We start from the raw sequence: 25939 nt of genomic DNA, 5'->3' as shown, positions 1-25939 counted from the left end.
CTACCCCTAACCACAATGCCAGAGGACCCTAGGTTTCTTCATTTTGAACCCAACAACCATAGAGTTGAGAAAGCCAAGTACATCTGTGAGCATAAAACTGAAAACACAATTCAACTGAAAAAGTATTGGCTGCCAGGCTCATTGCCCTAGGCAATAAGAAAATACTGAACACTGGAAGTTCAACAATTAAAAACTGGGTCCTTGAGGACTGCCCTAAAAAGAAACAAAATGGTTGAAAATTGAATTGCAAAGCACAGAACTTCCAAGCAACTTTTTATGCAAATATTATATTGATGTACAGAAAAATACACAAATTGAAATTGTACATTTGATGAATTTCCAAAGCGGACTTAACTCTGTAACCACACCCAGGTAAAAAAAAATTGATCAAACATTTACTAGAAGACCAGAGGCTTTTTTGTGCACTTACAAGATTTTATAAAATATGAATCGTAAAGTATGCATACATTATAGCTTCTTTTATTGGACATGATATTTGAAAAATCCACCCATGTTTTTATATATAATAATAATAGTTCATGCCTTATCACTGCTGAATAGTATTCTAGTATGTGCATACAACACAACTTATTTACTAGCTGTGATGTTAACAAATTGTGCTGCTACTTTAAAAATTCATGTATATATTCTATTTGCAAACATTTGCATTTCTGTTGAATATATTCTTTTTTATATATATATGATATTATACATGTTTCAATGCTATTCCCCCAAATCATCCCACCCTCTCTCTCTCCCACAGAGTCCAAAAGACTGTTCTATACATCAGTGTCTCTTTTGCTGTCTCGTATACAGGGTTATTGTTACCATCTTTCTAAATTCCATATATATGCATTAGTATTCTGTAATGGCACCCCACTCCAGTACTCTTGCCTGGAAAATCCCATGGATGGAGGAGCAGGCTGCAGTCCATGGGGTTGCTAAGAGTCGAACACAACTGAGTGACTTCACTTTCACTTTTCACTTTCATGCATTGGAGAAGGAAATGGCAACCCACTCCAGTATTCTTGCCTGGAGAATCCCAGGGACGGGGGAGCCTGGTGGGCTACCATCTACAGGGTCGCACAGAGTCAGACACGACTGAAGTGACTTAGTAGTAGTAGTAGTAGTAGTAGTAGTAGTAGTATACTGTGTTTTTTATGTAGTATGTTTTTTATGTAGTAGTATGTGGTGTTTTTCTTTCTGGCTTACTTCACTCTGTATAATAGGCTCCAGTTTCATTCATCTCATTAGAATTGATTCAAATGTGTTCTTTTTAATGGCTGAGTAATACTCCATTGTGTATATGTACCACAGCTCTCTTATCCATTCATCTGCTGATGGACATTTAGGTTGCTTCCATGTCCTGGCTATTATAAACAGTGCTGCGATAAACAATGGGGTACACATGTCTCTTTCAATTCTGGTTTCCTCAGTGTGTATGCCCAGCAGTGGGATTGCTGGATCATAAGGCAGTTCTATTTCCAGTTTTTTAAGGAATCTCCACACTGTTCTCCATAGTGGCTGTACTAGTTTGCATTCCCACCAACAGTGTAAGGGGGTTCCCTTTTCTCCACACGCTCTCCAGCATTTATTGCTTGTAGACTTTTGGATCGCAGCCATTCTGACTGGTGTGAAATGGTACCTCATAGTGGTTTTGATTTGCATTTCTCTGATAATGAGTGATGTTGAGCATCTTTTCATGTGTTTGTTAGCCATCTGTATGTCTTCTTTGGAGAAATGTCTATTTAGTTCTTTGGCCCATTTTTTGATTGGGTCATTTATTTTTCTGGAATTGAGCTGTAGGAGTTGCTTGTATATTTTTAAGATTAGTTGTTTATCAGTTGCTTCATTTGCTATTATTTTCTCCCATTCTGAAGGCTGTCTTTTCACCTTGCTTATAGTTTCCTTTGTTGTGCAGAAGCTTTTAAGTTTAATTAGGTCCCATTTGTTTATTTTTGCATTTCCAATATTCTGGGAGGTGGGTCATAGAGGATCCTGCTGTGATGTATGTCAGAGAGTGTTTTGCCTACGTTCTCCTCTAGGAGTTTTATAGTTTCTGGTTTTACGTTGAGATCTTTAATCCATTTTGAGTTTATTTTTGTGTATGGTGTTAGAAAGTGTTCGTTTCATTCTTTTACAAGTGGTTGACCAGTTTTCCCAGCACCACTTGTTAAAGAGATTGTCTTTAATCCATTGTATATTCTTGCTTCCTTTGTCAAAGATAAGGTGTCCATATGTGCATGGATTTATCTCTGGGCTTTCTATTTTGTTCCATTGATCTATATTTCTGTCTTTGTGCCAGTACCATACTGTCTTGATAACTGTGGCTTTGTAGTAGAGCCTGAAGTCAGGTAGGTTGATTCCTCCAGTTCCATTCTTCTTTCTCAATATCGCTTTGGCTATTCGAGGTTTTTTGTATTTCCATACAAATTGTGAAATTATTTGTTCTAGCTCTGTGAAGAATGCTGTAGGTAGCTTGATAGGGATTGCATTGAATCTATAGATTGCTTTGGGTAGTATACTCATTTTCACTATATTGAGTCTTCCAATCCATGAACATGGTATATTTCTCCATCTATTAGTGTCCTCTTTGATTTCTTTCTGGCACCCCACTCCAGTACTCTTGCCTGGAAAATCCCATGGATGGAGGAGCCTGGAAGGCTGCAGTCCAGGGGGTCGCTGAGGGTCAGACATGACTGAGCGACTTCACTTTCACTTTTCACTTTCATGCATTGGAGAAGGAAATGGCAACCCACTCCAGTGTTCTTGCCTGGAGAATCCCAGGGATGGGGAAGCCTGGTGGGCTGCCGTTTATGGGGTCACACAGAGTCAGACACGACTGAAGTGATTTAGCAATAGCAATTGATTTCTTTCACTAGTGCTTTATAGTTTTCTATATATAGGTCTTTAGTTTCTTTAGTCAGATATATTCCTAAGTATTTTATTCTTTTCATTGCAATGGTGAATGGAATTGTTTCCTTAATTTCTCTATTTTCTCATTATTAGTGTATAGGAATGCAAGGGATTTCTGTGTGTTGATTTTATATCCTGCAACTTTACTATAGTCATTGATTAGTTCTAGTAATTTTCTGGTGGAGTCTTTAGGGTTTTCTATGTAGATGATCATGTCATCTGCAAACAGTGAGAGTTTTACTTCTTCTTTTCCAATTTGGATTCCTTTTATTTCTTTTTCTGCTCTGATTGCTGTGGCCAAAACTATGTTGAATAATAATGGTGAAAGTGGGCACCCTTGTCTTGTTCCTGACTTTAGGGGAAATGCTTTCAATTTTTCACCATTGAGGATAATGTTTGCTGTGGGTTTGTCATATATAGCTTTTATTATGTTGAGGTATGTTCCTTCTGTTCCTGCTTTCTGGAGAGTTTTTATCATAAATGGATGTTGAATTTTGTCAAAGGCTTTCTCTGCATCTATTGAGATAATCATATGGTTTTTATTTTTCAATTTGTTAATGTGTTGTATTACATTGATTGATTTGCGGATATTGTAGAATCCTTGCATCTGTGGGATAAAGCCCACTTGGTCATGGTGTATGATCTTTTAATGTGTTATTGGATTCTGATTGCTAGAATTTTGTTAAGGATTTTTGCATCTATGTTCATCAATGATATTGGCCTGTAGTTTTCTTTTTTTGTGGGATCTTTGTCAGGTTTTGGTATTAGGGTGATGGAGGCCTCATAGAATGAGTTTGGAAGTTTACCTGCCTCTGCAATTTTCTGGAAGAGTTTGAGCAGGATAGGTGTTAGCTCTTCTCTAAATTTTTGGTAGAATTCAGCTGTGAAGCCATCTGGACCTGGGCTTTTGTTTGCTGGAAGATTTCTGATTACAGTTTCAATTTCTGTGCTTGTGATGGGTCTGTTAAGATTTTCTATTTCTTCCTGGTCCAGTTTTGGAAAGTTGTACTTTTCTAAGAATTTGTCCATTTCTTCCACTTTGTCCATTTTATTGGCATATAATTGTTGATAGTAGTCTCTTATGATCCTTTGTATTTCTGTGCTGTCTGTTGTGATCTCTCCATTTTCATTTCTAATTCTATTGATTTGATTTTTCTCCCTTTGTTTCTTGATGAGTCTGGCTAATGGTTTGTCAATTTTATTTATCCTTTCAAAGAACCAGCTTTTGGCTTGTTGATTTTTGCTATGGTCTCTTTTGTTTCTTTTGCATTTATTTCTGCTCTAATTTTTAAGATTTCTTTCCTTCTACTAACCCTGGGGTTCTTCATTTCTCCCTTTTCTAGTTGCTTTAGGTGTAGAGTTAGGTTATTTATTTGACTTTTTTCTTGTTTCTTGAGGTGTGCCTGTATTGCTATGAACTTTCCCCTTAGGACTGCTTTTACAGTGTCCCACAGGTTTTGGGTTGTTGTGTTTTCATTTTCATTCGTTTCTATGCAGATTTTGATTTCTTTTTTGATTTCTTCTGTGATTTGTTGGTTATTCAGCAGCATGTTGTTCAGCCTCCATATGTTGGAATTTTTAATAGTTTTTCTCCTGTAATTGAGATCTAATATTACTGCATTGTGGTCAGAAAAGATGCTTGGAATTATTTTAATTTTTTTGAATTTACCAAGGCTAGATTTATGGCCCAGGATGTGATCTATCCTGTAGAAGGTTCCGTGTGCGCTTGAGAAAAATGTGAAATTCATTGTTTTGGGATGAAATGTCCTATAGATATCAATTAGGTCTAACTGGTCTATTGTATCATTTAAAGTTTGTGTTTCCTTGTTAATTTTCTGTTTAGTTGATCTATCCATAGGTGTGAGTGGGGTTTTAAGTCTCCCACTATTATTGTGTTACTGTTAATTTCCCCTTTCATACTTGTTAGCATTTGTCTTACATATTGCCGTGCTCCTATGTTGGGTGCATATATATTTATAATTGTTATATCTTCTTCTTGGGTTGATCCTTTGATCATTATGTAGTGACCTTCTTTGTCTCTCTTCACAGCCTTTGTTTTAAAGTCTGTTTTATCTGATATGAGTATTGCTACTCCTGCTTTCTTTTGGTCTCTATTTGCATGGAAAATCTTTTTCCAGCCCTTCACTTTCAGTCTGTATGTGTTCCCTGTTTTGAGGTGGGTCTCTTGTAAACAACATATATAGGGGTCTTGTTTTTGTTTTTTGTTTTGTTTTGTTTTGTTTTTTGGTTTTTTTTAATTTTATTTTATTTTTAAACTTTACATAATTGTATTAGTTTTGCCAAATATCAAAATGAATCCGCCACAGGTATACATGTGTTCCCCATCCTGAACCCTCCTCCCTCCTCCCTCCCCATCCCATCCCTCTGGGTCGTCCCAGTGCACCAGCCCCAAGCATCCAGTATCGTGCATCGAACCTGGACTGGCAACTCGTTTCATACATGATATTTTACATGTTTCAATGCCATTCTCCCAAATCTTCCCACCCTCTCCCTCTCTCACAGAGTCCATAAGACTGTTCTATACATCAGTGTCTCTTTTGCTGTCTCGTACACAGGGTTATTGTTACCATCTTTCTAAATTCCATATATATGCTTTAGTATACTGTATTGGTGTTTTTCTTTCTGGCTTACTTCATTCTGTATAATAGGCTCCAGTTTCATCCACCTCAGTAGAACTGATTCAAATGTATTCTTTTTAATGGCTGAGTAATACTCCATTGTGTATATGTACCACAGCTTTCTTATCCATTCATCTGCTGATGGACATCTAGTTTTTGTATCCATTCAGCCAGTCTTTGTCTTTTGGTTGGGGCATTCAACTCATTTACATTTAAGGTAATTATTGATAAGTATGATCCCATTGCCATTTACTTTATTGTTTTGGGTTCGAGTTTATACACCCTTTTTGTGTTTCCTGTCTAGAGAAAATCCTTTAGTATTTGTTGGAGAGCTGGTTTGATGGTGCTGAATTCTCTCAGCTTTTGCTTGTCTGTAAAGCTTTTGATTTCTCCTTCATATTTGAATGAGATCCTTGCTGGGTACAGTAATCTGGGCTGTAGGTTATTTTCTTTCATCACTTTAAGTATGTCCTGCCATTCCCTCCTGGCTTGAAGAGTCTCTATTGAAAGATCAGCTGTTATCCTTATGGGAATCCCCTTGTGTGATATTTGTTGTTTTTCTCTTGCTGCTTTTAATATTTGTTCATGTTTGATCTTTATTAATTTGAATATATTCTTAAGAAAGGAATTTGTGTATATAACTAGGAGTTGAATTCTTGGGTCAGAGGATATATATAGGTTCAGATTTTTATGACACTGCCAAACAGATTTATAAAACGATAAACCAATTTACACTCTCACCAGGAGCTGATAAAATGGCAGATGCTCCACATTCATACCAACATATCTTTCTCTTACATTTCAGCAATTCTGGTGACTGGGTACTAGTATTGCCTTGTGATTTTAATATGTATTTCCCTGAAAAACCACTGAAGGTGAGTACATTTTCACATGAATATTGGCCAACTGGTATCATCTTTTATATAATGCCTGTTCAAATCTTTTGTCCATTTTTATTGGATTATCTACCTTTTTATTATTGTCAGATTTTTAAATATATTCTGGACCCAAATGCTTTGTAGAATATTTCTATTGAACAGATTGTTTTATATGCATTTTCACTCTTCATGCTGACCTTTGATGAATGTAAGTTCTTAATTTTAATGTAATACCACATTTTTTCCTCCATATTTATGTAATTTGTGTCCTGTTTAATAAACCTTTATCTTCTCTAAGGCACAAAGATATTTTCCTACATCTTTCTAAAAAGCTTTATTGTTTTACCATACACATTGAAACCTGCAATCTACCTAGAATTGGTATCTATGCATGTAGTTACATAGAGGTCAAGATTTGTCTTTATTTAAATGTACCGATTTAAACAATAACTGTATTCAAATAATTTTAAATTTAAAAAATATTTAAATTAAAATTTTTGTATTTAAAAAATTACTACTTTATTTATTGGGCAACAATTCTCTACTACCCTCTGATGCTATATATCCTACAAGTAAATGCGCTGACTGCTTTTTGTCCTACATTTTTACAGATATTTCTATAGTATGCTGTAGTTCCAATTTCAAAGTATAGAATTGGTAACTGTATTTTGCACACTGGTACTGCATATGCTTCTAAATTCTAAGAGTGACAGTGGAACACATAAATTGCTGTCCTTTTCCTCATGTATGGTCCAACAGGAACAACCCAGGACCCCAGGAGGAGAAAGGAAAGTCCCAGCTTCCATTAGGGACTTAAATGAAGCAGTGTCTCATCAACAGACCTTATGTCCAGTGAAAAAAAGTTTCCAGGGGCTTGAGGTTTACAGTGGATTAACCACCAACTTAATTCCATTGTCCCTACAGCCTTGAATGGCCTGTACATGGTGATGTCACTAAATTTTTGGCACAGACTGATGGCACTGGATACACTGTCTTGGACATTGCCAAAGTCTTCTTTTGCACCCCACTAGCACCCAAAGAAGACTAATTTTCATTTGTGCTAGAAGGCCACAAACATACATCTGCAGTACTCCCTCAGGAGTACCTAAATTCCTCTCCCATTTACTACATGGGGCAGGTTTATTTTGACTGCCACTACCTACAATGCCCAAGCTTTCAATGATAGAAGATACTCAGTTGGTTGTAGGGTGAGAGGCCTGACTCAATGGCTCTGACTTTGGTGTTATTGTACCATCATCAGCAAGGAAGACTGATCAAGCCTAACAAAATCCAGAGACCGCTCATCAGGTTTTGGGGCACTCTGCAGACAGAATCACAGCGCTCTATCCCTCTGGAAGTTAAGGAAAAACTGTCTCCCTTTCTACTAACCAAAAGCCAGTCTAGCATTGGATTTTGGATTTTTGAGTATTGAACACAGTAGACAACTCACTTAGGATTTCTCTTTGGTCTATTATATTAGCTGACCCACAGACCTACACTGAATGCTAATCAGCAAGCTGTGGTATGCTCCATACTTTGAGGTGAAAGTGAAAAGTGAAAGTGAAGTCGCTCAGTCAGTGTCCAACTCTTTGCAACCCTGTGGACTGTAGCCTACCAGGCTCCTCTGTCCATGGGATTCACCGGGCAAGAATACTGAGGTGGGTTGCCGTTTCCTTCTCCAGGGGATCTTTCCAACCCAGGGATCAAACCCGGGTCTCCCACATTGCAGGCAGACGCTTTAACCTCTGAGCCACCATACCACAAACTGAATAAACCGATTTCAGCTGCAAGGCTCTGTGACTGATGATTTTGTGTGCTGGAGCCTCTGGAAAAAGGGAGGAAACCCTCACTCAGAAGCATTATTGCTTGTATAGGGGTCACAGACTCCCTGAAACAGCTACATTTAAAAGTAACTCTTAGCTTATTCTGGGGAAGAAAATGGGAACCCACTCCAGTATTCTTGCCTGGAGAATTCCGTAGGGAGAGGAGCCTGGTGGGCTGCAGTCCACGGGGTCACAGGGAGTCGAACATGACTGAGTGACGAGCACTAACACTTAGCTTATTACTGGTCTCTTGGCATAATCAAAGTCCTGACTCACAGAAAAATTGATTTTGTGGACTGATATTCTCATTTGGAGATGAACCAAAACAGACTCACCACTAACCATTTGACAAGCCTTACTTGTCAACTGGAATTGGTGTGGTCAAGCCACGGAAGTGGTCATAAAAGAGCCACAAATGTTTAAAGAAACACCACCACTAGACCGTATAGCCCTCAGAATACTGTGGGAATTTCTCTCAAATGAAGTAACTTTCTTTACTCTGGGAAGATTTTCAGAGGGACTACTGATACACTATCTGTACATACCTTGAAGGCAGTTGTCTCTACTACTCGACAAGTAATCCGACTAGAAAAGGTGGTACAAAAAAACTTCTCCCTAATTTTCGTTGAAATAATCGATGACACCTCATCCCTGGAAAGCACTCTGGTCAGCCTCAGTCACTGAGCAGCATTGTTATGGATGACTGAATTGCCCAAAACTTCATCCTTGCAGGCCCCGGTAGAATATATGCAATTACTAACCCGTTCTGTTATGCCTGAATGAATACCTCAGGCTAAGTGGAAAAGTCACTACAGAAACAAGCAGAAATTTATCTTGCTGTCTAAGGTAGATCCTGAGGACCAAGAAATTTGGTCAGCTGGCTGCATCAAAACTTTGCTAGCATGATTGAGGCCAACACTGCAGGTGGCCTTATCCTGTCCTTTGGAGTCTTATTGAAATTAGCTTTAATTAAGTACTGTATGAAAAAAAACTGAATGATTTAGTCCCTATCTGTTAATTATATTAATCATTGTCAAACAAAATGGTATACCCGTGGAAAAATCTATCATATGGCCCCTGAAACTGTGTCATGTTTGGCTTTTGGACTATGTGCAATCCAACAATGGTGTGCCCTTTACCACAAAATCTACTCAACAATGGGCTGAAAGTCAAAACTTTTGCACGTATTAACATTTGTTTTTATTTGGCTTACATGTTTTATGTTCCTTTTTTTTTTTCCTTTCTTATTTTTTTAAATTGTTAATAACATATTTCAAGTTAATGTACTCTTTACTATTCTCTTACTGGTTACCTGCAAGTTACAGTGTGTATCCCTGATTTTTTACAACATAAAATAAATGATCACATTCACCATCTTCCCATTAATGTTAGAACATTAAAACATTTAATTCCACTTGCACCTTCTTTTGGAGAACCAATTCTCAATATCTAATAAAACTGATGTACTTAATAGCAATGTCTCTTTGATGTCTAAACTTAGATCAACTTTTACAAATGTGCACAAGGAACATCTATAGGAGTCTATTTGTTACTTCATTGTTTGGAAAAGTGAAATAGTTGGAGGCAACTTCATGTCGATGTATATGATATAGAAAAAGAAACAGTATTCATAAAATAGAATCCCATAGCAATGTTAAAATGCCTTAAATAGAGATCAATATGAATCTGATGAACATAATTTCAGATAAAAGTAACAGAAGAGCACATACAAAATGATATATAGATTTTAGAAATAGACTGTATGTAGACAGGTACATAAGAGGTAACAATATATAAATGTGTGAGAAGGAAGAACTCCAATTTTAAAAGAGGTGTAAGTTACCTCTGCAGAGGGAGGAAAAGAAATGTGATAAAAGAGAAATGCAGAAGTCCTACAAATTTCTATATGTTAAAAACTAGTGATGCAATGATGGGAATATGTTCATATTTTAAAAATTTGAACAAGCAGTATTCAGATATTTAAAATTTAAGCAAACACTACTGCTCCTTCTACTTCCCACTTAGTTGAAATATTTCATAAATACGTAAAAGAAGACTTTACATAAAAATTTCACAATGAGTACAATGAATGGAAATGTCTACCTGCAAGTGTAGTGGCCTCATTGGGTGATAATACAAACTGATTTTCTATATATATAGGCAAAAATTCAGATGCTCCGATCATAACTAAAGATTCTGAAGCTCTGGACAGAGATAAGTACACAAATATTGGATTCTTGATCAGAATCTGAAATAGAAATAAGTTACATATGAATTATTTTATTTTACTAGGTAAAGAAAAATAGATATACCCACCTGTATATTAGTGACTGATCCACAAAAAGTTTACCTTTGTCAATAACTGACAATACTATATGTATATAAAAATTGAAACAGAAACTTAAAATTCACCAATATACCATAAAAGACATGCAGTGTTTGAACCATTTTTATTTGCTATTTGATCTCCATACCACCTATAATTTTTATTTGTGACTCTGGCAGTGTGCTAGGACTGCTAGAACTAGATATTAATTTTCAAACTGATTTCTATTTCTTAGACATATGTATATCTTTGAGAATGTTCAGTGATGTTTTATATTTGTATATTTTTAAATAAACTTAAAATTTCTTTTTCTATCCCTAAACACTATTTCTGAAATCTATCATTTTCTGCGTATTTGTCAAATTCATCTTCTGGGTTATATTTAACACATTACATAGTGTAATATCACTCCCACAGGGTTAAATGCTTAAGTCGACTTGAGCTTCCTACTGGTGTAAACAGGGTGACATTAAACATCCCTGTGCAACCCTTAAAGAAACAGGATAGAGTGTCTTTGTAAATATATATACTAGACAGGGATTGCTAGGGCTCTGGAATTTGGTCTACCTCATGCCATTATTTCTCTAAATTTTTCTCCAAAATTATCAATTTATACTCCCACCGTAATACAAGAGAATTCCATTTTCTTCACGTAGAGACTGATACTTTTCTAAAATTCATCAAAGCAATATTTCTGATTTCATATTCCTTTCCAGAACTTCGCCATTCTCCAAGAAAGAGGGTTGAACTTCAAAGGGCCTGACTGACTGCCTCACAAAGCAAGTAATGCTGCACAACTTCTGAGGCTGGGTCAAATAATGACAGTATGACTTCTGCTGGGAATGAACTCTCTCAGGAGTCTGGCCGTGGAACGTGGTTACCATGTTCTGAGAAAAACCAGGCCAGACAGGGAGATCATGTGTGGGCATTCTGGCAAACAGCCAGAATCAAAAGCTAATATCTGGAACAAGCCTTCAGATGACTTCATCACCCAGACTTACTTCACTACAATTGATCAAAACAGATGCTCTATTATTTTAAGCCACTAAGTTTGGGAGTGGTTTGTCATGTAGCAACAGATAACTGGCACACCCCACATATTCACAAACACTTTAATATTAGTTGGCTTTCAAAATTTCACCATTCTGATGAATGCATATTATTACAGTGCTATTTTTTATAATTCTCTAACTTCAAATATAACTGAGCATTTCTTCATATAATTTCTTAGGTATTTAGTATTCACTTGGGAGTATGAACCGGCTGTTTATATGCTTCCTGAAATTCTTCTGTAGATTTTCAAAGAACTCTCATTTATTCTAAATACTAATATTGTGTTGGATTTAGATATCTGTCACTAACCTTTTAACACTGTCTACAGCTTCCTTCATTGAACAGAAATCTTAATGTAATGTACTTAAGAAATCTTAATTACATTAATGTCTTAATGTAATCTAATCCATAAATAAGCTCATATTTGACACTATTACAAGTCTTGTCTATTATTTTCATATCCTTATATTGCAAGGTGTTTCTTTCGTTTTAAACCTTGACTTTGTCATTTTTTATAGTCACATTCTATTAACCTAGAAATTATCTTTTTGCATAATATGAAGTAGACAGCCAACTTCACTTTACCACACAAAGAACCGAGTTAGTCATCATACCTACTGAACAATTATCTTCGGAGTGCCTCCTCTATCATATGACAAGTTCTTATATACACTAATCTGTAGCTGGGTTTTCTGTTCCACCGGCTTGTTTGTTTGTACTGAGGAAATACTACCTTTTCTTTTTTTAACCACTATGGCTTTATATCAGGTCTTATTGTGTACTAGAATAAATATTCTTTGTTTCACTTATTCATGCCCTTGCATACCCAGTCACTCAGTGACTTCCCTGCCAGGCTCCTCTGTCCATGGAATTTTCCAGGCAAGGATACTGGAGTGGGTTGCCACTTCCTTCTGCAGGGGATTTTCCCAACCCAGGGAAGAGTATGACCTTGCACACCAGAGTAACATCCACTTTTCCCCACAGCCAGTCCCTTCCATCAGAGGCTTGTACAAGCCTCTTACCCTCATCCATCAGAGGGCAGATAGAATCAAAACTACAGTCACAGAAAACTAATCAAAATGATCACATAAATCACAGCTTTGTGTAACGTAATGAAACTATGAGCCATGTCCTATAGGGTCACCAAGACGGATGGGTCATGGTAGAGAGTTATGACCAACTGTGGTCCACCGGAGAAAGAAATGGCAAACCATTTCAGCATTCTTGCCTTGAGAACCCCATGAACAGTATGAAAAGGCAAAAAGACATGATACTTCTGGAGAAGAGCAGAGAAATAACTCCAGAAGGAATGAAGAGGCTGAGCCAAAGCAGAAACAATGCCCAGTTGTGGGTATGTCTGGTGGTGCATGTAAAGTCTGATGCTGTAAAGAACAATACTGCATAGGAACCTGTTAGATTCTTGAATCAAGGTAACTTGGAAGTGGTCAAACAGGAGATGGCAAGAGTGAACATTGACATTTTAGGAATCAGCAAACTAAAGTGGGTTGGAATGGGCGAATTTAATTCAGATGACCGTTGTATCTACTACTGTGGGCAAGAATCCCTTACAAGAAATGGAGTAGCCGTCATAGTGAACAAAAGAGTCCAAAATGCAGTACTTGGGTGCAATCTCAAAAATGACAGAATACTCTCAGTTCATTTCAAAGGCAAACCATTCAATATCACAGTAATCCAAGTCTATGCCCCAACCACTCAATGCCACCCCCCTCCAGTACTCTTGCCTGGAGAATCCCAGGGACGGCGGAGCCTGGTGGGCTGCCATCTATGAGGATGCACAGAGTCAGACACGACTGAAGCGACTTAGCAGCAGCAGCAGCAGCATGCCCCAACCACTAATGCCAAAGAGCTGAAACTGAATGGTTCTATGAAGATCTACAAGACCTCTAGAACTAATACCTCATAGGGGACTGGAATGCAAAAGTAGGAAATCAAGAGATACCTGGAGTAACAGGCAAGTTTGGCCCTGGGATACAAAATGAAACAGAACACGGCTAACAGTTTTGCCAAGAGAACACCCTGGCCGTAGTAAACACCCTCTTCCAACAACACAATAGATGACTCAACACATGGACATCACCAGATGGTCAATAGTGAAATCAGATTGATTATATTCTTTGCAGTCAAAGATGGATATGCTCTATACAGTCAGCAAAAGCAGACTGGTAGCTGATTGTGGCTCAGATCATGAACTCCTTATTGCAAAATTCAGACTTAAATGGAAGTGAAGAGAGTGAAAATCCTTCAGTCATGCCTGACACTTTGACCTCATGAACTATACAATCCATGGAATTCTCCAGGCCAGAATACTGGAGTGTGAAGCCTTTCCCTTCTCCAGGGGATCTTCCCAACCCAGGAATGGATCCCAGGTCTACTGCATTGCAGGCAGACTCTTTACCAACTGAGCTATGAAGAAAGTAGGGTAAACCACTATGCTATTCAAATATGACCTAAATCAAATACCTTATGATTATACAGTGGAAGTGAGAAATAGATTCAAGGGATTAGATCTGATAGACAGAGTGCCTGTCTATGGACAAAGATTTGTGACATTGTACAGGAGGCAGTGATCAAAACCATCCCCAAGAAAAAGAAATGCAAACAAGGCAAAATGGTTATCTGAGGAGGCCTGACAAATAAATGAGAAAAGAAGAGAAGTAAAAGGCAAAGGAAAAAAGGAAAGATACATCCATCTGAATGCAGAATTCACAGAATAGCAAGGAAAGATAAGAAAGCCTTCCTCAGTGACCAGTGCAAAGAAACAGACGAAAACAATACAATGGGAAAGACTAGAGATCTCTTCAAGAAAATTAGAGATACCAAGGGAACATTTAGAAATGGTATGGACCTAACAGAAGCAGAAGATATTCAGAAAAGATGGCAAGAATACACAGAAAAACTGTAGAAAAAATATCTTAATGACCCAGATAACCATTTTGTTGTGATCACTCACCTAGAGCCAGACATCCTGGAGTGTGAAGTCAAGTGGGCCTTAGGAAGCACTATGAGCGAAGCTAGTGGAGATGATGGAATACCTGTTGAGTTATTTCAAATCCTAAAAAATGATGCTGTGAAAGTGGTGCACTCAATATGCCAGCAAATTTGGAAAACTCAGCTAAGGCCAAAAATTTGAAAAAGTCAGTTTTCATTCCAATCACCAAGAAGGGCAAGGCCAAAAAATATTCAGGCTACTGCACAATTGAACTCATTTCACATGCTAGTAAGGTAATGCTCAAACAGTATTGAACTGAGGACTTCCAGATGTACAAGCTGGATTTAGAAAAGGCAGAGGAACCAGAGATCAAATTGCCAACATACACTGGATCACAGAAAAAGCAAGGGAATTTCAGAAAAAATATCTACTTCTGCTTCACTGGCTATGGTAAAGCCTTTGACTTTGTGGATCACAACAAACTGTGGAAAATTCTTTAAGAGATGGAAATAACAGACTACCTTACCTTCCTCTTGAAATATCTGTATGCATGTCAAGAAGCAACAGTTATAACTGGACATGGAACAACAAAGTGGTTCAAAATTGGGAAAGGAGCACATCAAGGCTGTATATTGTCACCCTGCTTATTTAACTTATATGCAGAATGCATCCTGTGAAAAGCCAGGCTGGATGAAGTTCAAGCTGGAATCAAGATTGCCGGGAGAAATATCAATAACCTCAGATATGCAGATGACACCACCCTTATGGCAGAAAGCTAGGAGGAACAGCCTCTCAAAGAAAGTGAAAGAGTCGAGAGTGGAAAAGCTGGCTAAAAACTCAATTCGGAAAACTAAGATCATGGCATCTGGTCCCATCTTTCATGGCAAACAGATGGTGAAACAATGGAAACAGTGACAGACTTTATTTTGGGGGGCTCCAAGATCACTGTGGACGGTGACTGCAGGCATGAAACTAAAAGATGCTTGATCCTTGGAAGAAAAGCTATGACAAACCTAGACAGCATATTAAAAAGCTGAGACATCACTTTGTCAACAAAGATCGGTATAGTCAAAGTTATGGTTTTTCCAGTAGTCATGTATGGATATGAGAGTTGGACTGTGAAGAAAGCTGAGCGCAGAAGAATTGATGCTTTTGAACTGTGGTGTTGGAAAAATCTCTTGAGAGACCCTTGGACTGCAAGGAGATCCAACCAGTCCATTCTAAAGAAGATCAGTCCTGGGTGTTCTTTGGAAGGAATGATGCTAAAGCTGAAACTCCAGTACTTTGGCCACCTCATGTGAAGAGTTGACTCATTGGAAAAGACTCTGATGCTGGGAGGGATTGGGGGCAGGAGGAAGAGGGGATGACAGAGGATGAGATGGCTGGATGGCATCACCGACTCGATGGACGTGAGTTTGAGTGAACTCCGGGAGTTGGTGGTGGACAGGGAGGCCTGGCGTGCTGCAGTTCATGGGGTGGCAAAGAGTCAGACATGACTGAGCAACTGAACTGAACTGAACTGAATATATGAGCACCTAAATATACAAAGCAAACACTAACAGACATAAGAGGAGAAATTAGCAAGAATGCAAAAATAGTAGAGGACATTAATACCCCATTTGTATCAATTGACACACCATCCGGACATAAAATCAATATGGAAATGGTTGTCTTACATGACACATTAGACTACTTGGCTTAACAGACATCCATAGGACATTCCATCCCCAAACAGCAGATATACATTTTTTTCAAGTGTACATAGAATGTTCTTAAGGTCAGGTCATATGTAGGCCACAAAATAAGTCTCAACAAATTTAAGAGGACAGAAACTATACTGAGCATTTTTTCTAACCATAGTGGTATGTAACTAGAAATCAGTTTTAGGGGAAAAAAATGGATAAAGCACAAATGTGGAGACAAAACAACATGCTACTAGAAAATCAATGGGCCAGTGAAGAAATCAAAGAGGAAAACAGAAAAGATACAGAGAAAAATGAAAATTAAAAAGGCAAATTCCAAAATCTATGGGATGCAACAAAAGCAGTTCAAAGAGGGAAGTTCATAGCAATACCATCCTACTTGAAGAAACAAATCTCAAAAACAAACAACTTAACCTACCATCTAAATAGAAAATATCAACAAAATCAAGAGCTGTTTTTTTTTTTTTTAAAGATAAGCCCTAAGCTAGGTTCATTATGAAAAAAAGATAGAGGATACAAATAAACAAAATAAGAAATTAAAGAGGAAAAATTACAACTGATATCACAGAGATACAAAAATTATAAGAGAATACAGCAAATAGTTAAAGGCCAACAAATGGACAATCTAGAACAAATGGATAAATTTCTATAAACATACAATCTTCCAAAACTGAATCTAAAGAAGAAATAAACAATCTGAACAGATGCATCACCAGTAGTGGAATTGAATTTGTAAGAAAAAATTCCCAGCAAACAAGTCCAGGACTGGACAAGTTCATAGGGGAATTCTACCAAGCATATAGATAAGAGCTAATACTTATCCTTCTCAAGCCATCTCAAAAAATTTTGGAGGGAATGCTCTATAATTTGTTCTACAAGGTCACCATTACCCTCATACCAAAATCAGATAAAGACAAGCATATAAAAATAAAACTATGGGTCAAATTTTCTGATGAATATAGATGCATAAATCCTCAAATATTAGCAAATTGAATACATGTTTGTTAGTTTTGTTGCTTTGACGTGTAGGTTCATAAAAGCAAAACTCAGTCATGACCCAAGAGAAGGGCTGACAGGAACTTTACCTGGGTAAGGTCCTATAGGCCATTCTGAAATAAACATTTCTAAATGAAAAAAAAAAAAAAGTTGTTTGTGAGAGTATTTGTTAACTTCTAAAGTTCTTTTCTAAGTTATTAAAATATAATAAAAAGATAATGCTAATACTTCTGTCATCTTATTAAATGGATTATTTATTTATATAGAGAAAAAATAAATCCATTATAATATAAAAGTTAAAAGCAATAGAAGAAGGAAAAATACTTTGTATCAGTCTCTGACACTAACCAAGTTCATAGTGATGCCACATAGGTGAAATGGATCCTATTTTCCATTACCTATAAAATGAGTAGGTTAATTAAGACTTCAAAAGTTCCATTCAGATTCAAGTGGAACACTTTATAGTTTTCTTAAATCCACAACAAAAATACTGTACATGTCAATTTCATTTGCTTGTTCATATAAAATACTTTACCCCAAAAGTAGCAAGTAAGTCCTTGATACTAGGTCCAAATTCCTGATCTTTTGTTTGATCTCTGTCCAAAATATGAGGCTGTTTACGTTTCCCAGCTTTTATCCTTGCTGTGCCTGTACGTTAACAAGGAGAAGAATCTTATAACATGTTCAAATAACTAACACGCATATAATAAGCATCCATATACATTCCAATATAGACCCAATTGGTCCTGAAATGGTAAGTAAACTATTTTTGAACAAGCTAAAGTCAAGCTGGTGGCCCCTGGTGGCTCAGACGGTAAAGCGTCTGCCTGCAATGCGGGAGACCCAGGTTCAATCCCTGGGTTGGGAAGATCCCCTGGAGAAGGAAATGGCAACCCACTCCAGTACTCTTGACTGGAAAATTCCATGGACTGAGTAGCCTGGTAGGCTACAGTCCATGGGGTCCCAAAGAGTAGGACACGACTGAGTGACTTCACTTTCACTTTCAAAGTCAAGCTAATAAACTAAAAGACATGCTCTTCTAAAACAGTACTGTCCTAAAGAACTTTGTGATAAGGAAAATTTCCCATATCTGTACTCTCTAATATCTCCAATACCGTAGCCATTAGCTATGATGTGGCTATTAAATATTTTTAAATGTAGCTCCTATGATTGAGTAAATGGATTTTTAATTTAAATTGAAATTTAAATAGCTACATATAGTGACTACAGTATTTGACAGCATAGCCCTAAAATATAAAAGCACAAATTTGGTATTACTAAAAATATTTTGTACCAATTAAATTTACTACCATTTGGAAACTATTTGATTTCTCTAATGCTACATGTATATTCCAGTGTTTTCCAAAGACTTTTAATAGTTAGTACTTTACCTTATAACTTAAATCATGATAGGTAAATAGGATTAAGTATGCTTCTTTCATTAAGAAAATTTTAGATTGCATGAAGCATTTTTAGACAGGAATGACAAAAAAACAAAGATATGTACTAATGACAGTCTGGTACAAAAATAAAATAATTACTTGGTGGCATGCTTTATTTGTTCAAATAATACTAGCACATGTCACTGTTTGTCCATCACAGAAAGAAATGTACACAGAAAGTAATGAAATTCAGTCATATTCTGAGAATTGGGGACCAGGGTAGGGTGAGGAATATACTGTCCTTTAATTTAATGAATTATATTTTTATAGTCACCTCGTAAACTCTGTGGAAAGCATGAAAATGGTATTAATGTAGACCATGCAATAACTGCAATAATAACAAAATAACTCCACCAACTCTGCTGCCAACGTTCTTTATCATCACTGTCTCCAACACTTTAATAGAGAAAATGAAAATTTTCAACTTTGTATAGTTTATTACAAAGCCATAATTAAACAGAGAGAGAAAGAGCATTTTCTGTTAATTTGTCTTTGTTATTGCTTTGTTTTGCTGATATTGAGTGGTTGTGAGTTCTCCAATTATGTGGTTCTCTTCTGTCATGTAGGATGCTAAATTTTTTCCTTTCCCCACTTTTCCCCTGTCTGCTCAGGTGGTGAACAGTAACTCTTTGTCCCTTTTAAACTTCTTTCTCTGACAGAAGTTACACATTTAGAAGACTCGCTTTAAATCTCATCTATTTTTTTTAAATCATTCTTACCCCCTTTAAATCATGTGCCAAATTCTTTAGAACAAGGTTGGCCCTTTAACTTGCACAACTAACACTTTATCTGGGTATCTGACTCATTACCATTTCTTGGTAGTCTTTTTCTTATAGTCCCTTCTCTGAACTCTCAGATTAGCATGTTTTAGCCTTCTAGTGATCCTAACTCATCACACTTTGATAGCCTTTGTCTTCTATCCCCTCTGTGGTTTTTCTTGGTCTATCTTTGCAAACCATAAAGCTTTGCAGTGGGCAGAGCAAGATGGAAATGTGAAGGGTCCTCTGCTGGGATTTTGTTGATTTTTTTACCCTTTTCAGTCACAGTTGCTTTGTAGTTTCAACATTCTTTGTTTCCAATTATGCTCAGGCCATGATTTTTGTGGGGGATTTTCATGTTATGACATTATTTTATATCATTTAGGGAGGAGACTTGGGGAAGCTGATTACCACATCGCTTCCATTATCTTCAGTTCCACACACATTTAAGATGCTGTCCAACCAGCTGTTGTGGGAAAAAGTCCACATCCACAGGAACCAGCTTTGGTGGTACTCTAATGCCAGCAAGATCTGCTGCCAACAGAACCTGGTGAGTAGCCTGCATTTAGGCCTCAACTTCCACAGAGTATGGAGAATATTCCCAGTTTATTCATTGATGGGACAACTTCCTATCCATTGCTACATTATTCAAGGATACAAATACCAACTTGAAATGACACAGAGTTACAAATTTGATGTCCATAATTCAGTAAGGATATATACATGTGGATATGTTATGCCCAGGGAATTTCAACTCCAGATTATCACTGGGCTCTGTTTCCTTGTTGATTATAATATTCATAAAATTTATATTTTTCTCTCTTTTAAAGTATTTATAAAATTACAGCTTTTTGGAAACTTTTCTTTTTACATTTGAACCCATCTATGTATTCTAACTATATGTATGCATTGGTTCCAATTATTACCATGCAATTACTCTCATTTGACACACAAATCCAACTGTTACAAGTCAAAACATTTTATTATAACCTATAATTATCATATGTATCTGGAAGAGCAATTTTGTAAAAACAGCCCCTTATTTGATGAATGAGGACTTATTTAACAATATAGAAAATAATGCAATAAAGCTTTAGTTATTGAAACCCTTCAGTATTGGCATGAAATAAAAAAAATATATCAGGGAACATACTAGAGATACAGAGACAGGAAGAAAATCTATATATACAGGAAAATTTTATTTATCATAAAGATGGTATCATTAAAAATTAAATTAATATTTTAAAAAATCATGGACTGACTAAAAAATGTTATCAGTATAAATAAATATTCCTTTCAGGAAAAAATATAAATGTGTCCCATTTCTCATATTATATGCAAAAATAAACTGAAATTGATGTTAAATTTAAATGTACAATCAAATCCAGACAAGGACATTACAAGTAAAGAAAATTACAAGTCAATATCCGTGATGAACATCAGTGCAAAAATACTCAACCAAATACTAGAAAACTGAACTAAACAGTACATTAAAAGAATCACAACCATGATCAAGTGGGATTAGTTCCAAGGATACAAGGATGATTCAACATCTGCAAATCAATCAATGTGATTCACCACATTAACAAAATGAAGGATAAAAATCATATGATCATGCCAGTTAGAGCAGAAAAAGCATTTGAGAAAATCCAACATCCGTTTATGATGAAAGACACTCAATGGATTGGGTATATAGGGAACATTTTGTTGTTTAGTCTCTAAATTGTGACTGACTCTATTGCCACCCCATGGACTGTAGCCTGCCAGACTGCTCTGTCCATAGGATTTCCCAAGCAAGAATACTGGAATGGGTTACCATTTCCTTCTACAGGGGATCTTCCCGACCCACAGATCAAACTGCATTGGCATGTGAGTTCTTTACCAATGACCCACCAAGGAAGTCCATAGAGGGAACATGCTGCTAAGTCTCTTCGGTCGTGTCCGACTCTGTGCAACCCCATAGATGGCAGCCCACCAGGCTCCTCTGTCCCTGGGATTCTCCAGGCAAGAACCCTGGAGTGGGTTGCCATTTCCTTCTCCAATGCATGAAAGTGAAAAGTGAAAGTGAAGTCGCTCAGTCGTGTCTGACCCTCAGCGACCCCATGGACTGCAGCCTTCCAGGCTCCTCCGCCCATGGGATTTTCCAGGCAAGAGTACTGGAGTGGGGTGCCATTGCCTTCTCCAAGAGGGAACATACCTCAACATTAAAAAGGCCATACATGACAAACACACAGCTAACATCACACTGAACAGTGAAAAGCTAAAAACATTTCTTCTGAGATCAGATAAAGGCAAGGATGCTTACCTAGCCACAGCAATTAGGCAAGAGAAAGAAAGAAAAGGCAACCAAATCAGAAAGAAATAAGTAAAACTGTTTCTGTGTGAAAATGGCATGATATTACATATAGAAAACTCCAAAAACTCCACCTAAAAACCTGGTGAGGGCCCCAAGCTATGACACCATTCTATTAAGCCAGATATTTCTGGATAATGGTGTGCAGATGAAGACCAGTAAATTCTGTAATTGCCATGCTGTCATACTGCCTTTGTCTTATCATACATCCCTAGTCAAAGACTAGAGAGATAACCACAGGAATGAGATACCAGAGGGATGAATAGGGCATCTATATGAATGGTAGTGATAGCATAAGCACTGTTGGTAGAATGAATATTGTTATGAATGAATATTTGTGTCCTCTTCAAATTCATATGTTAAGATTCCTTGTAATGGTTTTAAGAAGTGGAGCTTTGGGGAGGTGATTAAGTTATGATGGTAGAGTCTGCATGAATGTGACTAAAAACCCCAGACAGACTTCTTGCCCATTCACCCATGAAAGGACACAGGGAGAAAATAGCTGTATCTATGAACCAGAAAGCAGGATCTCACCAGACACTGAATTTGCCAGCACCTTGATCATGGACTTCTCAGCATACAGAAAAATATAAGAAGTACATTTCTGTTTCTGTAAGCTCAGAGTATGAGATTTCTATTCAGTTCAGTTAGGTTCAGTCACTCAGTCATGTCCAACTCTTTGTGACCCCATGAACCGCAGCATGCCAGGCCTCCCTGTCCATCACCAACTCCCGGAGTTCACCCAAACCCATGTCCATTGAGTCGGTGATGCCATCCAGCCTTCTCATTCTCTGTCGTCCCCTTCTCCTCCCGCGCTCAATCTTTCCCAGCATCAGGGTCTTTTCAAATGAGTCAGCTCTTTGCATCAGCTGGCCAAAGTATTGGAGCTTCACCTGTCCAAATGGACAAAGACAGTAGAGAAGAAAATTCTTGCCTAGGATATGTGCTGTTGTTACTGTTGTTGCTGAGTTGTGTCCCACTCTTTGTGATCCCATGGATTGTAGCACAACAGACTCTTCTGTCCTCCACTATCTCCTGGAGCTTGCTCAAATTCCTGTTCATTGAGTAGGTGATGCTATCTAAGCATCTTATCCTCTGATGCTCCATTCTCCTTTTGCCTTCAATCTTTCCCAGCATCAGGGCCTTTTCCAATGAGTCAGTTCTTCACATCACGTGGCCAAAATATTGCAGCTTAAGCTTTGTCATCAGTCTACCAGTGAATATTCAGGGTTGATTTCCTTTAGGGTTGATTGATTTGATCTCCTCACTGTCCAAGGGACTCTCAAGAGTTTTCTGCACCATCATACAATTCAAAAGAATCAATTCTTTGGCACTCAGCCTGCTCCACAATTCAACTCTCACATATGTATATGACTACTGGAAAAACCATAGCCTGGACTATACTGACATTTATCAGCAAAGTGATGCTTCCATTTTAAATACAATGCCTAGATTTGTCATACCTTTCCTTTTAAGAAGTTCAGTTCCATTCAGTTCAGTCGCTCAGTCATGTCCAACTTTTTGCAACCCTATGGATTGCATCACTCTAGGCCTCCCTGTTCATCACCAGTTCCTGGAGCTTACTCAAACTCATGCCCATTGTGTCAGTGATACCATCCAACCATCTTATCCTCTGCCATCCCCTTCTCCTCCTGCCTTCAATCTTTCCCAGCATCAGGGTCTTTTCAAATGACTCAGTTCTTCACATCAGGTGGTCAAAGTATTGGAATTTCAGTTTCAGCATCAGTCCTTCCAAAGAATATTAAGGACTGATTTCCTTTAGGATAGACTGTTAGATCTCCTTGCAGTCCAAGGGACGCTCAAGAGTCTTCTCCAACACCACAGTTCAAAAGCATCAATTCTTCGGTGCTCAGCTTTCTTCACAGTCCAACTCTCACATCCATACATGACTACTGGGAAAACCGTAGCTTTGACTAGATGGACCTTTGTTGGCTCAGTAATGCCTCTGCTTTTTAATAAGCTGTCTAGGTTGGTCATAACTTTTCATCCAAAGAGCAAGCATCTTTTAATTTCATGGCTGCAGTCACCATTTACAGTGATGTTGGAGCCCAAAAAATAAAGTCTGCCACCATTTCCACTGTTTCCCCATCTATTTGCCATGAAGTGATAGGACAAGATGCCATGATCTTAGTTTTCAGAATGTTGAGTTTTAAGCCAACTTTTTCACTCTCCTCTTTCACTTTCATCAACAGGCTCTTTAGTTCTTCTTCACTTTCTGCCATAAGGGTGGTGTCATCTGCATATCTGAGGTTATTGATATTTCAAGGAGTAAGCATATTTTAATTTCATGGCTACAGTCAACATCCACAGTGATTTTGGGGGCCAAGGAAATAAATAAAATCTGCACTGCTCCAGTTTTTCCCCTTCTATTTGCCACTAAGTGATAGAACTGGTTTATTTCTGCTTTATTGACTATGCCAAAGCCTTTGACTGTGTGGATCACCACAAACTGTGGAAAATTCTGAAAGAGATGGGAATACCAGACCACCTGACCTGCCTCTTGAGAAATCTGTATGCAGGTCTGGAAGCAACAACAGCAAAAACTGGACATAAAACAGACTGGTTCCAAATAGAAAATGGAGTACGTCAAGGCTGTATATTGTCACCCTGCTTATTTAACTTATATGCAGAGTACATCATGAGAAATTCTGGGCTGGATGAAGCACAAGTTGGAATCAAGATTGCCAGGAGAAATATCAATAATCTCAGATATGCAGATGACACCACCCTTATGGCAGACAGTGAAGAAGAACTAAAGAGCCTCTTGATGAAAGTGAAAGAGGAGAGTGAGAAAGCTGGCTTAAAGCTCAACATTCAGAAAACGAAGATCATGGTATCCAGCCCCATCACTTTATGGCAAATAGATGGGGAAACAGTGGAAATAGTGGCTGATTTTATTTTGGGGGGCTCCAAAATCATTGTAGATGGTGACTGCAGCCATGAAATTAAGAGATGCTTGCTCCTTGGAAGGAAAGTTATGACCAACCTAGACACCATATTAAAAAGCAGAGACATTACTTTGTCAACAAAGGTCCGTCCAGTCAAGGCTATGGTTTTTGCAGTAGTCATGTATGGATGTGAGAGTTGGACTATAAAGAAAGCTGAGCACCAAAGAATTGATTCTTTTGAACTGTGGTGTTGGAGAAGACTCTTGAGAGTCCCTTGGACTGCAAGGAGATCCAACCAGTCCATCTTAAAGGGGATCAGTCCTGGGTGTTCACTGGAGGGACTGATGTTGAAGCTGAAACTCCAATACTTTGGTCACCTGATACCAAGAGCTGACTCATTTGAAAAGACCCTGATGCTGGGAAAGATTGAAGGCAGGAAGAGAAGGGGATGACAGAGGATGAGATGGCTGGATGGCATCACTGACTCAATGGACATGAGTGTGCATAAACTCCGGGAGTTGGTGATGGACACGGAGGCCTGGCGTGCTGTAGTTCATGGGGTCACAAAGAGTTGGACACAACTGAGCGACTGAATTGAACTGAAGTGATGGAACTGGATGCCATGATCTTAGCTTTTTCCACATTGAGTTTCAAGCCAACTTTTTCACTCTTCTCTTCCACCTTCATCAAGACACTTTTTAGTTCCTCTTCACTTTCTGCCATTAGAATGGTATCATTTTTATGCCTGAAGTTGTTGATATTTTTTCCCTGCAATTTTGATTCCAGCTTGTAATTCATCTAGCCTGGCATTTCACATGATGTACTCTGCATAGAAGTTAAATAAGCATGATGACAATAATTCAGTAGTTCCATGGCCACCTCTAACTGCTGCTTCTTGACCTGCAAACAGGTTTCTCAGGAGACAGGTAAGGTGGTCTGGTACTTCCATCTCTTTTAGAATTTTCCACAGTTTGTTGTGATATGCACAGTCAAAGCTTTCAGTGTAGTCAAGGAAGCAGAAGCAGATGTTTCTCTGGAAGTTTCTTGCCTTCTCCACCATCCAACAAATGTTGGCAATTTAATCTCTGGTTCCTCTGCCTCTTTGAAACCCAGCTTGTACATCTGGAAGTTCTCAGTTCATATACTGCTGAAGCCTAGCTTGAAGGATTTTGAGCATAACCTTGCCAGCACAT

The 25939-nt window shown here is 37.8% G+C and overlaps 1 protein-coding gene across 1 annotated transcript in view; it reads right to left on the bottom strand.

Moving 5' to 3' along the window:
- Window positions 1–25939, bottom strand: part of LOC102396725 (solute carrier organic anion transporter family member 6A1) — a 149605-nt gene that overhangs the window by 94204 nt on the left and 29462 nt on the right. The window contains exons 5-7 of the mRNA XM_045166803.1: window positions 19001–19122; window positions 17820–17932; window positions 10360–10504 (exon numbers count right to left, since the gene is read on the bottom strand). Of these exons, the coding sequence (XP_045022738.1) occupies window positions 10360–10504; window positions 17820–17932; window positions 19001–19122 (380 nt within the window). The remainder of the gene's footprint in view (window positions 1–10359; window positions 10505–17819; window positions 17933–19000; window positions 19123–25939) is intronic.

The sequence above is a fragment of the Bubalus bubalis genome, chromosome 9 (assembly GCF_019923935.1).
Source record: "Bubalus bubalis isolate 160015118507 breed Murrah chromosome 9, NDDB_SH_1, whole genome shotgun sequence".
Lineage (NCBI taxonomy): Eukaryota > Metazoa > Chordata > Mammalia > Artiodactyla > Bovidae > Bubalus > Bubalus bubalis.
The sequence above is the reverse complement of the archived record's forward strand: the minus strand, read 5'-3'. Positions and strand labels throughout refer to the sequence as shown.